The 16,274-nt window shown below is 40.6% G+C and overlaps 1 protein-coding gene across 1 annotated transcript; it reads left to right on the forward strand.

Annotated features, from left to right (window-relative positions):
* The first annotated feature begins 941 nt into the window (after positions 1 to 941).
* Positions 942 to 9,930, forward strand: LOC306971697 (vesicular glutamate transporter 2.1-like). Its single transcript, XM_079568052.1, has 12 exons — positions 942 to 1,409; positions 2,380 to 2,635; positions 2,916 to 3,034; positions 4,389 to 4,503; positions 5,964 to 6,051; positions 6,225 to 6,311; positions 6,398 to 6,540; positions 6,608 to 6,757; positions 7,300 to 7,432; positions 7,515 to 7,625; positions 7,709 to 7,836; positions 9,163 to 9,930. The coding sequence occupies exons 1-12, from the start codon at positions 1,321 to 1,323 to the stop codon at positions 9,490 to 9,492; spliced, it is 1,749 nt and encodes a 582-aa protein (XP_079424178.1). The 5' UTR covers positions 942 to 1,320; the 3' UTR covers positions 9,493 to 9,930.
* The last annotated feature ends 6,344 nt before the right edge of the window (positions 9,931 to 16,274 follow it).

Raw genomic sequence — 16,274 nt, forward strand, 5'->3', positions numbered from 1 at the left:
CCTTATAACCGTATATATTTTTCTCTTACAAGTTGGTTGTACTGAAAGTGAAAAATATCAACTTTTCTCTTTTTTATCTCAATATATTTGTGTTTTCCTTCACAGGTTTATGTTTATTTTCTTATTGCCAAAAGTATGTAATCGAACATGGTCATATAAAGAATAAAACATTTACATTTGCAAATGTCACTTTAACCTTGTTTTCTGTGCCAAAATAAATGCAAATTTCCAGTTTATTTGAGAAACTAAAGATTTGGTAGCTAGTTGGGAGCTGATCTCGTCATCACTCTAGTCCAGATGACGTTGGCTTCTTAAATAGACGCTAGATGGCGCACGTCTCCACTGAGTGAGTATGGATGAAAACTATTCACATATGCCCTTTCTGAAGCAACAATAAGGCATGCATTTCAATATGTCAACAAGGCCAACAATAGACAGCCTACGCAAGTAATATTTTAAGTAAGCAAACAATTAAGTGATTGTTGAGTGAACTTAAAGAATATGCAATTATAATAATTATTCTGTGGTGATTGCGCATGAATTACGTTGAAGCTCCTTTGAAACGTTTGATCTTTGCACTGAGCTGTGCGTAAAAGTCTCCATTTATTCTGATTGGATACGTCAAAAGCTCTCCGTTTACGTGGTGAGGTATGTTCATTGTCACATCTGGCTTCAGGAGTGTATATTAAGGGCTATATTGTAAATATGAATAAATAACAACTGAATATGATCTTTAAATTAGACTAATTTATTATTAAACAAAAACATGGAAAAAATTGCCTACATTTTTATCATTTTACACATTTTATATTTTTTTAAGAAAAAAAAAGAGAAAGAAAAGCATCGCAGACATCACAAAGGGAGACCCTTTTAAACCGTAGACTCTACGGCGTAGAGTGTAGGTTATGCAATAACGCGCTGGTCTATACCGCGTCTATGGAGGCTGAGGAGGAGGGGCTGCTGACAGGTAGAGGCGCTCTCCGTGGTGCTGAAGCGTGATCCTCTTACAAAGAGCGCACACCTCCGCGGGAAGACCATCCCATATAGGCTACTGGTGAAACCTTTAACTTTTTATTGCTCTTTTTATGTTTCCGCTACGCATTTTGGATCTCAGCATGGCAATGAATGGATTAACATCAACAATGCGGACTTATGTGACTGTGGAAACAGCTCGTTCATCCTGAACGTGTCTTTTCCCGCTTCAACTGGAGACGCTGCTCAACAGAAAGACGCGCACCATTTGGATTAATATTTCCACAATGCCATTTACAGCACTGTGCATATCATTCTAGTCTAAGCGAATACTGGGGAAAATTTAACATGGAGCCTGGAAAAGAAGGAGCACTCCCTGCTACATCTAAGGAGGGAATAAAACAGCTCGCTGGAAAGGCCCTCGGCCATCTGTACAGGTAAGGATTTTCCCCCCACACGCAACACATCGCATCAAATAACGGGCTAACGTGTTGTAAAATGCGTCTGAAAATAACCCCAAACGAAACCAAAAGATGGATTACAGAAGTGATGCTGGGTCGAATATTTAAGGATGTGATATTTCCCTGGAGGACGGTCCCCTCTGCAGCTGCTCGGGCTGTTTTTAATAATTAATGCAACACAACGAGTCGTGACACAGAATCTAGGGATATCTATTACCCTGTATATCAATCTGGGTAAACGCCGGATTGATTCAGTGATTTGTCTTTAAATAGATTTTACAAATCCAACAATTGCAAAACTGTGCATCATTCGATGGCCAAAAATACCCCAAAAATAAATAAAAATGCAAATCTTTATAAGTGCATGCCATCAGACGTACATCTGCGGTGCGTTTGAGGAGCAAAAACGAATAAATACGAGTCAACGCGAAACCTCATGCGAATCGTGACTCATAGCCTGAAAGAAAACTGCTTTTCGACATGTGCCAGGCCTAGGACTAAATGGTCTTGGGGCCTCTGGACCATAATGTTAATTTATTGATAAAATGTAGGCCTAATTAAACGGAGGGTTTGGCACAGTGAGGACCAACGCCATTTTACGCACGAGAATAAAATAAAAAGATGAGTGTAGAGAAAGCTGCGATGCCCTTACAGCTGCAATGCGGTATGAAGGTCATTACTGCTTTTATCAAAAGAGCACATTTTAAGTAAAAAAAATAACAGCCATTTAAAACACACTTTGTTCACTACTTCCAGGCACATTTTAAATTTTGGAGACTCAATATGGGGCCTGTTGAGCAAATTGCAACACATTTTGCAAATAGCATCCAGCCAAGACCTGCTTTAAGAATACAGACCACGTTGTAAGCCTGTGAATTATATTAATGAAGCGAAGCAAACGTTGATGCTTAACGGGTAACGCATTGTGAAACGGTGTGTGGCTCAGACGGCTGGAGAAAAAGCAGCAGACGAGTGAAGCCATCGAGCTGACGGAGGATGGGAGACCTCGCAGCGACGAGGAGCGCCGCACTCCGCTGTGTGACTGCACGTGCTTCGGGCTGCCGCGAAGATACATCATCGCGATCCTCAGCGGCCTCGGCTTCTGCATCTCGTTCGGGATCCGCTGCAACCTGGGTGTGGCCATCGTCAGCATGGTCAATAACCGCACGGTCCACGAGAACGGCAAGATCATCGTCAAGGAGGTACTCCAGAGTCCCGCCCACGAGGAGACCCCTGTGATATACGAAAATAAAGGCCTTTTTGAATATACGGTTAACCTGCACCGCTGTTTAGCTGAGTTCAAGTTTTTTTTTTTTTTTCTGTACGTTTGGAATCACGTATTTTTTTTATTTTTAGGCCTTAATAAATAGTCATATTGAAATCATTGTTGGCCATTTTACACATAGGCTGCACACAGTAGCAACTCCATGTAACAATGTAACATTCTCTGACTAAATTAATTAATGCTTATTATATTTTTAGAAAGCTAAATTCAACTGGGGCCCCGAGACTGTGGGAATGATTCATGGATCCTTTTTTTGGGGCTATATCGTTACTCAAATACCAGGAGGCTACATTTCTTCAAGATTAGCTGCTAACAGGTACATTTAATTCTGTTCTTTACATGTGTATTGGTTCTTTTTTGTTGATATCGGGACACCCTCGCTTGATGGAAGGCGCGTGACCTCAGAGCAGATAAAATGGGGATTTGGCCGGTTCGTACCAGGCGTGCCTTCTCTTGTTAATGAGCTCCCTGGGGACGACCGTGTCTAATCCTTTATGTTCAGAGACCTGGCAACCAGCGTCGGCCAAAATGCTGAGTGAAACGTGGCTGTGCGTAATGACTGTGTTCTGATGCAGCACCACGCGCCAATAATGAATGCAACTAACAGATGTTTACATAGGCCCATGAATTTAAAACAATGGCATCGTGGATGTCCTGTTGAACTTAGTCGTCCTTCTGCATCAATTATTTCAATTATTTAAAGCCACACCTCGTAGAATTTTACCAAAAATAATAGGCTATTGAAATCAAAGCATGTATTTATGACAGATATTTTCATCATTGAAAAATACCTCATAAATGTACAAACAAACATGTGCCTTTTCTTTGAGCAGCTCATCTCTCCTATGTCATGACTGTAACTTTACCAGGAGTAGGTACGTCTCCCTCTCGTCGCCATGGAGATGTCGACTAAAGTCAGCAGAATTTCAGATTCAAATAGGCTATGTTCTCATCCAAATCCATTCTTTGGTTACCCACTGCAGAAATAACATTTTCTGGGTCGAGCTGCTTATTAGGAGCATGTTTTGTAATGATGACAAATATATAGTCAAAATGTTACGCAGTGTGCCTTTAACATGAATGTAGAGTAAGACAAGGTCAAACTAAATGCAAATCTTTTAACAAAACCCTTGAGGTGAAAAGTCACCTTCTGTTGTGAAATATCCCATGAAAACCTCCCAAAAAAATTATTTGTGTTGTGTAGATCTAATCCTATTTTCATTTTTGAGATTTGTAATTTAAAAAAAAAAAGAGTTCCTGTCATGAATTATTGAAGTTTTCTAATTACAAAATTGTTGTCTATGGGATAATATTTCTGGAAAATTGATAAAAAAATAAAAAAAAAAAACTTTCCCTAGCCCTATAAAGTTCAGACAATAGGTGGTTCTTTGGTTGTTACAAGTCGTCTTATTGTCTGAGCCGATGATGAGGATGTTTAGTGTTTAGAGTAGAATGAAACAACTTAATAGTTTTATGCATATGACACATTTTTTATTGAAATACAAATAAGTATGTGATCCTTTAAGAGTTCCTTAAACTAAGCTTAAAACCATAAGTCACTTGTAGCAATGATATACATTTCACGTGTAATACTTAATACTTTTAAAGCCTTTTATCTTTATGTGTTTTTGTATTTTATTCACTGATTAATTGTGGAATTGTCCCTGCAGGGTTTTCGGTGCTGCCATTGTGCTCACATCTATCTTGAACATGTTCATTCCCTCTGCTGCCCGTTCGCACTATGGGTGTGTCATCTTTGTGAGGATATTACAAGGACTGGTGGAGGTATGGATGCTAAGATTGATAAGCACACCTTGACCTCCTAAATGATGCTGCAAAATGATGCAATATCATAAGCTCTGACTTAATCAAATTGTCAACTGTTAAACTGAGATCTCAAATTCACTTAGCACTGTCTATGGCTTTCTGTTTGAATTTGTGTTGGAAATACAGCCCATTAGCATTCCCATTCAATACAGTGAATACAGTCAGATTAGTGCACAAACAGTGGGTAATAGTGGAGCTTGTACATATTGCTTTACATGGGTGAAATGGCTTCATGTTCACAATGAAACACATAGAACAAAGAACATAAAAACCACTTGATGGAGGCCAGGGAGAATGGACAAATTCGCTCTTTTCAATTTGAAGGTCATGCTGCTGTTATTTTGTTTAACCGCACACAGTGGTTTCAATGGCAGAGCGGGAGAAAGAGGGGGGAGAGAGCGAGAGGGGGAGAGAGGGAGAGAAAGGTTGTGCTCAGTGGCCATCGACTTATTACTGCAAATTAAACATTAGCATTTCGGGGTGTCTCCCATGCACCGGCCCCTGCAATTTGTGTCTATCAATAGTGGATTGTGTGCCACTTAGTGAGTAATGAAGATTTAATGGGAGCAATTCAGTTTTGTTTTCATGAAATGTGTAGTCAGCTTGAATTTGCACTGACTCACACCCAACCCATTACTCTAGATTAGAAAGGTCACGGACTGTATGCTGGACTAATACCATTTGTCTGATAGAAATGAACATAGTGGTTAGTGAATCTCATATGACAATATTTAATTCACAAAGTAACATGAACGTTACATGTTTAAAGAGAATACTTGTGGTAGCAACCCTGCATATGATTATACTGTACAATGAGGCAAAGGGTTATCCAGAATGAGTGAATCATTTTAATTGTGCAATATGTGTTTGTCTATGGACACAATGCCAATAGGGACTCATCATTGCACAATGGAAAGCACTAACTTCGCGCAATCCACTTTACCGTACCGGTGTTCAATATTGCATTAACAATATCATTGCAGTATTTAACTCAAGCATATCAAGACAGTATGGTCCATTATATTTTCACAAAAAGACATTTTTCATTTTGTCATAACAAGACCTTAAAAAACAAGGCTGAAATGGAAATCAGAACTAAAATTTATCTTCAATCTGCCTTGAGTAATTGTATTAGGCTGTTTGTTACTGTATGTAATTACTCCCCCCCCAAAATAATCTCAGTTAGATGCAAGACCTTGGCGATTTTGCAATCAATGCTTCTTGCAATATGGATATTGCGCCACCCAGTATTGTGTTAACATTAATTTGGCTATAAATTGTGAAGCCACACAATTTGTTTCTGATATATCATGAATTATAGTCGTTTATTTATGCATTTTAAATGGAGTACTGTATTTTACATTTTCAGCATTCATTTCTTGAAGTATGGTGCTGAAATTGAGTCATTCTTTGTGCAGGGAGTGACTTACCCAGCCTGCCATGGCATCTGGAGTAAATGGGCCCCGCCGCTGGAACGAAGTCGACTGGCAACCCTCTCCTTCTGCGGTATGTCAGAGTGATGGACTGCTTTGTGTCGTCGCATAGCTTTGTTATCAGTTTAAAAATAAAGAAAAGGGTTTCAGATTTCAAAATATTGTGGGAGTAAGCTTGTGCTGAAAACAGAGACCATCTGAATCAGCAGCCACACTTCTGCTTACTCACCCTTCTGTCTCGCTCAGGATCATATGCTGGAGCGGTGATAGCCATGCCTCTCGCTGGGGTCCTGGTGCAGTACACGGGCTGGTCCTCTGTCTTCTATGTGTATGGTGAGCACTGCAGTATAGTGATGGTTCAAGATAAATAGTGTTAGGAAAAGGCATCTGGCTTAAAATCCATGTGTATTTTGTGATAGGGTGCTTCGGCATCGTATGGTACATGTTCTGGATCCTGGTGTCCTACGAGAGTCCAGCAGAGCACCCGACCATCAGTGAAGAGGAGAAGCGCTACATCGAGGAGAGCATCGGGGAGAGCGCGCAGCTTATGGGGGCCATGGAGGTGAGTGGGCCCATTTTTGAAAAGTCATTACGTTTTCTTTTGCGCTAAATGTTTTGTGTTTCTGTAGAAATTTAAGACCCCCTGGAAGAAGTTCTTCACGTCGATGCCTGTCTATGCAATCATTGTGGCAAACTTCTGCAGGAGCTGGACATTTTACCTGCTCCTCATCAGCCAGCCTGCGTACTTCGAAGAGGTGTTTGGCTTTGAAATCAGCAAGGCAAGTACACCTTTTAAAAACTTAAAGCTCTTGTAATGTTTTTTTTTTCCTTGCAGTGGAGTAGACATCCTTATGCCTTAGAGTATATCGCAACAGGAGCAATTTGAACGAGAAAGAAAGACCTGTATTTGCCTCTTTTAATTGTGATATCCAAAAATGACACGCATTTGTGCTGGGGATTGTAGTTGTTTCTAAATTGCAGATAAAATCATGCATGTGAAGAATGGAAGGTCTGTGAGAGCTAGGAACAAGTTGGTGCTGTAGCTTACACAGTTTAAATGACTTTTACATTGTGCCTCAAATGGCCCCTGGACAAGCCTTTGGAAAGAATGGCGTCACAAAGAGAGATTCTGTTTTCAATGCCAGTGGCTCTCTTGTCCCAATGGAACCCATGAATCAAGCTCTTTTGGCAGCTGCAATAGGAGTTCAAGATTAAACTAGGGATGTAATGGTACAAGCACATGACCTGTTGTTTACATTATTATTGGCTTTGTCCCGAGTTGGAAACTGTCTCATAAATCAAATATTCCTACGTTTTGCAGGTTGGGGCTGTCTCCGCTCTTCCTCACCTGGTTATGACTATTATAGTGCCACTGGGAGGGCAGTTAGCCGATTATTTACGAACACACAATATCATGTCCACCACAACTGTCCGCAAAATTATGAATTGCGGAGGTAAGGCATTCACAAGCAATGCTCAAATTGCAAATGTGTTGTTATCTGCTGATAATCCGGTGTGTGCTTTGGTGTTTTGTAGGATTTGGTATGGAGGCCACGCTGCTCTTAGTGGTGGGCTACTCTCACAGTAAAGGAGTCGCCATATCCTTCTTAGTGTTGGCTGTGGGATTCAGTGGGTTTGCAATATCAGGTAGTTCATGTGAAAAAAAAACACATTTTCCAATATTCCAATAAAAAAAAGTTAATCATTTTGAAATGTGTGTGTCATTTTAGGTTTCAATGTCAACCATCTCGACATCGCTCCTCGCTATGCCAGTATCCTGATGGGTATCTCCAATGGCGTGGGCACTCTGTCGGGCATGGTCTGTCCTCTCATAGTGGGGGCCATGACAAAGAACAAGGTGAGTAGAAAGACAATGCCATCTGCAGTCTGACTTCTGCACAAATGTTTCCCATGTGTGAGTAAGTTGGTACGCCCCTCTGACCCGGTTCACAGTCTGAGGAGCTGCGTTTCCAGATCTCAATGGCTTCCCTGATGTAACACTGGTACTTGTTGCTCTCTTGGGCCAATCACATGGGCATCGTCCCAATCCATGTTGTGAGTCTCAGCAGATGGCGTTGTCGTTCTACTGCTCCAAGTGGACATTCAAATCAGCTGACTATTGCCTGGCCTGCCAAACTACATGCTTTTTCATAGATATTTCAAAGACATATAGTCTGGGAGCAAGCATGAATTCAACGATTTCCCGGTGGGTGTGTTTGACAGACGGCAACCAATCAGAGCAACGCTAGTTACGTCGCAGCAACGAGCGACTGGAAGCCTTTCCAAAAACGTCCATATTTATGAGGAACGCTTCCAATGCTGTTTCTTGCTCCGGTTTTAGGGATTAATATTTTTTTTTTTAAATGATTTAAAACAGACAAAAGAGCAGAAGAAAACATCGTATCACTCGCGTGCACGCCATCTCTATTGTTTTGGTAGAGTGTGGTGACGGCCTCCGCCTCTTGGGGGAATGAAGTCCCGCCTCTCGGTGCGTGATTGGACCGATGTGGGTAAAATCGTGAAATGATAGGCTGCGAGGAGCTGTCCAGACGGTTCTTCTTTTGAACAGAAAGGAGTTTCTGGCAGGCCAGGCAAAGCTGACTATAGACACATACTAATAGCAATATCACAAACAAAACACACAGGTCTGGCCTTAAAGATAATAATATGGGTCGGCACGGTAGCACAGCAGTCATGCTTCACAGCTAGAAGGTCCAGGGTTCGATTCCTACCTGATTCCTACCAAACAGAAGGCTACAGAACATCTTTAAAAAACTATCTAATAGACCTTTTTAAATAATTTAGACCTCTTCTCTTCAATTCTCTGGGGAACCCTCAAGGACTCTGGGAGGGCGTCCCAGAGGCAAGGGTCTCCCATTATGGAGAGTTTGGTCCTTGGCTGGTGAAGGCAGTGGGTAGAAGTGGACCGGAGGCACCTTAAGAAGTCAGCAGAAGACTTAATTAACCTCTTTGGACCACCCATTATTATTTTTCCCTGCACACAAAAATCATCATTGGATAGGTCCCAATGGCCCTTGCGTTTAACACCTATACGCTAAATATAGGACCTTTAGTTGAGATTACCCCCATGTTCACCAAAGCACTGCACACTACTGTAATTAAATGAGGTGTTTCAAATACAGGAGAGGATTTACACTCTTGTCTCTGTTCTTTCTGTGCCTAGACCCGAGAGGAGTGGCAGTACGTCTTCCTGATTGCCTCCCTGGTGCACTACGGGGGCGTTGTGTTTTACGGTATCTTTGCTTCGGGTGAGAAACAACCCTGGGCAGATCCCGAGGAGACCAGTGAGGAGAAGTGCGGCTTCATCGATGAAGACGAGCTGGCGGAGGAGACGGGAGACATCACACAGGGCTACGGTGCAATGGCAGGACCGGTTAAGAGTTATGGAGCCACTGCCCAACTCAACGGAGGCTGGGTACAGGACTGGGACAAGACCGAGGAGTACGTTCAAGAACCAGCGCAAAACAGGTATGCAGAGGGAGGCTACTCCTAAAAAGGGCAAAGTGGTGGTGAGTCAACATAACTGGATTGCACAGATAAACGTAATATTAGCTGTTTAAATTGTATTTATCAAAGTAACAATTACTAGTTTCAAATGCCAGTGTAAAGAGATAGTTAGTTGCAAAGCAGAGCAATCCTCGATAGAGTTATTATCATGACAAGATATAATATAGTTGTAGTAGTAGAGAACTGCAGGCCTGTGTAGTGCCATGGGCGGTGTGATTTCCCTGTGTTGCTTGTGGGTCCATCCCTGCAAAGGACAAATCACCTTATAATTATGTCACGAGTGGGAACCTTGAGCCGAAAAGTAACCTCCTCAACTGTTGGATATAACCCTATATTTTAGTTAATGACTGAAGGCATCTTTGAGCTTCAAATCAGTCTAAATAGAGCATTAAGATTTCTTAAACGGTCTACAAATCTGTTAGATACTGCATTACAGAATAGTAATTGTAGAATAGTAATTGCAGTTACCACAATTGTTGGTGCCATATTTGTATCGCTTTAAATGTTCTTGCTTGGCCTCTTAGTTTTACTTCATTCGCATTTTGTAGTTGCTTAGTGAGTAGTACCGTACGTACAGTATATAGTAGTATAGTATCATAGCATAGTATAGTATAGTATAGTGTAGTATACTATAGTGTAGTGCAGTCTAGTGTAGAGTAGTAGAGTAGAGTAAACTAGATTAGATTAGAGTGCAGTAGAGTAGAGTAGAGTAGAGTAGAGTAGAGTAGAGTAGAGTACAATTGAGTAGAGAATAGTTTTACAGCATTTGTAGAGTAGCATTTTGCTCAATATAACAGAATTCACACTGATTTAAATGCAGTTGTGTCAAGCACAAACAACAATGCTCACACATATCCCCAAAATATTGTAAAATATATCCACTCTGGCACTGCAGAATGAGCCAAAGGGTTTTGTTTGATTAATGTCCGGCTCAATAAATCCACCCTCACAGCTTAAGGCACTTGTGACATAATAATAAGGTGACCGATTTTTTTAGCGGCAACAATAAGGTTTTCCTGGGCCGACTATAACAGAGGAATTACTCCACACACCTCATTGTTTTACTTGAACATGCACCAGGAAACACTGCAGCTGACTATCACATCGGGTCTTATCGCTCTGATTGCACTCAGACTCATAAGTATTCAAAGCTAAAAAGAAGATTATTCTGATTCTTAAATGTGTTTATGTTCTGTATATATCTGTATACTGTTTCTGTGAGACTATTGTGCACTTGGGTCGTTGATCTGTGTTTTACATGAATATCAAAAGGCCATATTTTTCATGGACAGTACCTTTTCAGGGATATGTCTGCTTGCAAAAAAGGCCCCTGGGGCCTATGAATAACATATAATATTAAAATAGCGTGAGTGCAGTTGAACTGTAGAGTTTAGTGTGTGTTTGTTGCATGAATTTGCTCAAATCAATGTTGACCACTGACAGTCCTTAATCAGCCACTGCTATGATATAGATGAGTGTCTTCTGCCAATATAAATCATAATAAATTAACTTTTTTAAAAATCAGGTGATGTTTGGAGACTACAAGAGATGATTGTTCCGAATACATTGTCGAATTGGTGTTTGGTGTGCATCGCAATAATTTCTGTGAACCAGCTGCAATCCATCACACCATGTTTTGTAATGCCTTGCCGTATCTTTGTGTAATTGTTTTGAAGTCACGTGATGAATAACATGAAGTGTTTTATCAAAATACTAGTCTGGAGTTTATTGCGCTGCCAATGACCAGACATGATATCTCATTTTGACAGCAAGGAATGCAGTGTACTGTATTTGAACAAGCAGGTTTTTGTGCTTTATTGGTGTTTTTCATTGTCACCAACTTTATTGCCACTTTGATATTGTCAAACTTGAGTGAACCATGATGATAGATGGCTCTTCCACCTTGATTTCTATTTGCTAGAATTTGTTGCTGCAAGGATGTTTAAAAAAATATATAAATATTACGAATGTTTATGACCAAAAGATGCTTTATTGGCTTTGTGCCTCTGTTTATGTAAACAGATAAATGTGATTTTATGGCTTCTCTAATTGTGTTTATTGAAGAGATATGTACATGTCAAAGGTATTATAAAATGCTTAGATCATTTTATATAAAACATACAACAAATGTATTTTGTTTCTTGCTGTTTATTGATGGGAACCACATGTTAAAGGGTTACAGTTCCTTTGAGACTGGCCGCGCACCGTCTAACCAGCTTTGCTCTACAATCAGTGTCACACGTTTCCAATTCATTCCACACTTCTCATTAGGAAATCAATGGGCTGGGTCTCTTGAGTTCAGGGAGAGTATTGGTCAATGTCGCTCAGTAATTGGTAAAGGTGGATAGGAATTGCAATGCTAATGCTATTACAACAGTGTAAATTTGAAAGAAAATGGAATCATGTTCTGCTTTGTTTCCGAAATAGTTTATGGTTTAAAAGCATGTGCAAAAGGGGTGAATAATCAAGCACACACAACTGAGAACAAGCATATGGCACAAATAAGGTTATACTATCACACGATACTGAGTCTATCCCTTGTGACAGTTCCAAGCCTCAATAAATGCAGAGGGTTGAGTCGAGAAGCATATAGATTGTTTGTTTATTGCTATTTATTTGGTCGGGACAAACAATGAACACTCATGTATGTAAAGTAAACACACCTCATCGGACCATTTGTTGTCCCACACTTGCACTCACAAACACCCTCTCATTCAGCCTGCCTATTGTACATGTTTAAAAGTCACTATAGGGATGATACTGTAGAAGATAAAGGGTTTAAATCAGGTAATATTGTTACAGAGTGGGATAGGCCAAAAGAAACAAAGAATTCGGCGTAAGTCTTCTTCTGTTACATGTTGTACATTCAAATATTGATCAGGCAGCATGAAATCCTGCCCAATCAATAATGTGCAAGCCCCTGCATGTAAACAGAGGCCACATGATACTATAATAGACATTCATGAACTGCAGAATATTGTGTTCAGTATATTTCCATATATTATTTCCATAAAAACACCCAAACTATCATGATTTCAGCAAAATTGTCTCCTTTTGACTCACAACAAGGGTGTACAATTTTTTTTTAACACCTATAGCTTTATCTAATGAAACAATTTGCCTTTTATTTTACCAATCAATAGTAAATGTAAGCAGTAAGTTCAGAAGCATTCACATTTAATACAAGACAAAAATCTAAAAAATACATTTCAGAACAGGTTCATACAGGTCTGATAATCAGGGTTAGTAGATTTATGGAAAATCCCATTGGATATAGACTAATTGTGGTTTTCAGTGCACACTTTTTTGCTCAAATAATTACAGCCTTTAACATTTATAATTATGACCATTATGGTACAGAAATAAAAACCTCAATGTACAAGGCTGAGAAAGAACAGAGGCACAGGTTAGTTTTATTGAAGATGCCGTAACGGAGGGTGTCTTTGAGTTACTTTTCATCAACACATTTTACCAGCCGTTTACTTGCTTCTTTTGCAGCATATGTGAAGTCTAATAAAAGTGTGAGCACCTGCGGAGGCATCTGAAGTGAGGGCTGTTCAGAGCGAAGCTGGTGTGGCGGCTTTCCCTGCGGCAGATCTTTCAGCAGAAGCCGACAAACTGCAGCCGCCTGCCTCTGACTGAGCTGCTAAATTATTCAGATAAACATGGCACCATTCACTAACTTGCATCACCCCAACAGTTGGTGAAATGAGAGAAGGTATTGTGTGTTTTTGTCTTTGTTTTTTGTCAGATTGCAACAAAGCTTGGTTGGGGCGACAGTGGCGCAGTTGGTAGAGTGGGTCGTCTCATGATCGGAAGATCGGCAGTTCGAATCCAGCCTTCTGAAGGTGCACACTGTCATTGTGTCCTTGGGCAAGACACTTCACCCACCTCTAGTGTCTGTGTACACTGGTATGTGAAAGGGTGAGTGGTTCCCTGATGAGTGCCTGATGAATGTGGAAAAGCACTATATAAGTCCATTCACCATTTACCATGGGTCATAAAGGCATCATTGTATGGGAAATATCATTTCATTTAAGTTTTTGGTATAGTAGTTTATTATAGTTACTAGGACTCTTGCCTCCCTGCAAGAAGGTCCTATTTCCTGCAGTTTTGCATTGTAGTTTTTTTGTTTTGTTATTCAGTGTCTGGGTGTGTTTCCTCCTGGTGCTCAAGTGTGCCCGTTTAACAGAAAATGTGCACAATGGGCTTAACCCTCTTGACCAAACCTATAAAGAGGAGATAGAGATGGATGCACTGTGGTCCTAAAAGGTTGCCCTAGCAGCATAATAGGATGGAAGACCAGATACTTGAGGTACTATACATATATTTTTCTCCACAGGGACTATATCGTATTCCGTATATAAACACATATTGATCAGAAAGGGCATCTGACTTGAAAATGTTGTCTGATAAAAAGGGAAAGGGGTGTGCTGGCTTTGTGCAATTGCCTTAACAGAAGAAATGATGGACAGGCAGAAAGCCTATAACAGCAGGAAGTGCTCTGTTACTATCAGTTTAGGCATATGATTGATACGGTAACTGTGTGCCTCGCATGCACGAATATGATTCAGTTATAGCTCTTTAATATTTTGACATTTTCCGCCCATCAAACCTCACTACTTTTCTTATCCACTCTATGCCAATTAGAGGCTAACCACCTCCTGAACTGTGCCATACACTTGTTAATTTGACAGAAAACCCAATTGTCCTGGCAGCCACGTGGAACATGTTTTCTCAAGCCTAACCAGCCGGAATGGTCACGCCTTGTGCCCTGGTGATGTGCCTGTTATAGGTCCCACCTCTAGCAGCAAGTAATTGGATGAAATCTGCCTGTATATTTATGAGCATCGACGGAAGCTGGTGATGATCCAAAGGGGAGGAGAAAGTAGAGGAAATGTGTCTTTAAGGACTCCAAGCAATTGCTAAAAATAACAAATGAAGTAAAAAATCTGAAAAGGTGATGATGCTGTATCTTCGGATGGGACACAGTGCAGTGGAAATTATTGTGGTCGTGGGGCAGGTGCCACTTGACTCCTATGGGACTGTAATGGGATGAAGCCCAGCCAGATGAGTGTTTGATGACAGGGGCACACTCCTCCCTTGGGACGCTGCCTGCATGCAATTACACCACGATCTCCTCTTTCTCTGAAGCTCCTGCAATCACTGCTGCATGTCCAGAATCCTTTCACCTAAGATCATCCAAACTGTCTTTAGGTCGCACCTCAAAGAGTTTAGGTAGAAGTGTTCACTTTTTTATGGCACAATAGGCTTTGGTAATGATCAGCCCTGGGGCAGTTGGGTTTACACACACACCCTTCTTGTGTCTTCCTAATTGCTTTTTATTAATGAAGAGCTTGTGAAACAAATCAAGCCTGTCTCACGCCAAATAAGACGTAGCACATCTATTCCCAAGGAAGAATCCAATACTTTTACATATGACTAAACAATTGTGCCAACTAGATCAGAAAAGAAATAAACTGGCAAAATCCCTCCTTGCTTTCCAACAGTTTCAAGACAGGGTTATGAGAAAATGTCTCTCCATCTCCCCTCCCCCACCTCGCGCAGTGTTAACAGCTTCATAGCCGCCCTGATACATGATGCTCTCACAGACAAAGGAGGCGGACAGGCTGATAAGATTTTACACGATACCGTCAGCGATAGCACAACAAGCACTAAATTGATTTAAGCATTAAGGTGGGTTTAATCTTGGGTAGGCTGTAATGGGAGTGTTCAATAGAGCATTTTGCAACAATAAAGATTTCTGAGATTTCCATGCGATTATGTTGAGCATTTACAACTGAATGGGCTTGATCTAGTATTTAAAATTACGCCACAAAACTACAACTTCTACTATGATAAATTGAGGATATAAATCTTGTTTGGATTTGTTTAGATTTATTTATTATCCAATAGTTACTTATTTTAAGACATTTCTCTGTTAATATAAGTTAACAGTAACAATAAGTTACATGAAATAAGAAGCAATGTGTTGAAACAATAGTAAAAGAATTTAGATTAATACAAATGTGAACTACCTCAAACCAGTCAGATTAAGATTCATCTTAGCTGTGTTTATTCCGTGTAATCTTTGCAAGCGTTCCAATGAAATCAACAGCGTTACAACATAGTGCTTCTTCTACAACAGCTTTTTATTTGCACATCTAGTGTTATTTACTGTGTGACCCATCCTGATTCACAAGTATGAAAAATACTGTTATAGCCAGCTTGAAATATTCCTCCTTTGTGGATCATATTTTAGTTTCTAATTGAAAGTAAGTAAAGAAATAAAAAAAATAGTTGTTTTAGGGCACCGTGCAGATGCATTAAATGTCAAAATTACAAGAGCCTTTTTTTCCCCTCACACTCGTCTAAATCCAGTCTTTCTTCTATTCCTGGCTGCGTGCTTCGTGGCACTGGCCTCTCATTACTGGGGATGCCCTGACAGGGACACAGGTGTGCGTGGGCCCCCTCCTGCCTGTGTGATCTGTCACTGGGACCAGACAGGGGGGGCAGGCTGGAGCGGCTTAGGCACGTGCCGCTGTGGGACAGTCTCCCTCCCTCCCTCCCTCCTCCATTCGCCCCTATTCACACACCAGATGGGGGCTGGATCTGAGTTTTAATGAATGCTAGCCTTCACAACCTTTCTTTGCCTTATTACCACATGCTGGCAGAGAGCAATCTAACACTGGAATTACATTGTGGTGCAGCAGTGTCAAGCTTAGAGACAGGGTATGATTATTATACCCTGTTATTATTATAAAACTG

This window comes from Gobius niger (assembly GCF_951799975.1).
Source record: "Gobius niger genome assembly, chromosome: 12".
NCBI classification, from domain to species: Eukaryota; Metazoa; Chordata; class Actinopteri; order Gobiiformes; family Gobiidae; genus Gobius; species Gobius niger.

Coding starts and splice junctions, on each gene's coding strand:
- LOC306971697 (XM_079568052.1), top strand. CDS start 1,321: ATGGAGCCTGGAAAAGAAGGAGCACTCCCTGCTACATCTAAGGAGGGA. Junction 3,035..4,388: donor TCAAGATTAGCTGCTAACAG/GTACATTTAATT, acceptor TTGTCCCTGCAG/GGTTTTCGGTGCTGCCATTG. Junction 6,758..7,299: donor TTGGCTTTGAAATCAGCAAG/GCAAGTACACCT, acceptor TACGTTTTGCAG/GTTGGGGCTGTCTCCGCTCT.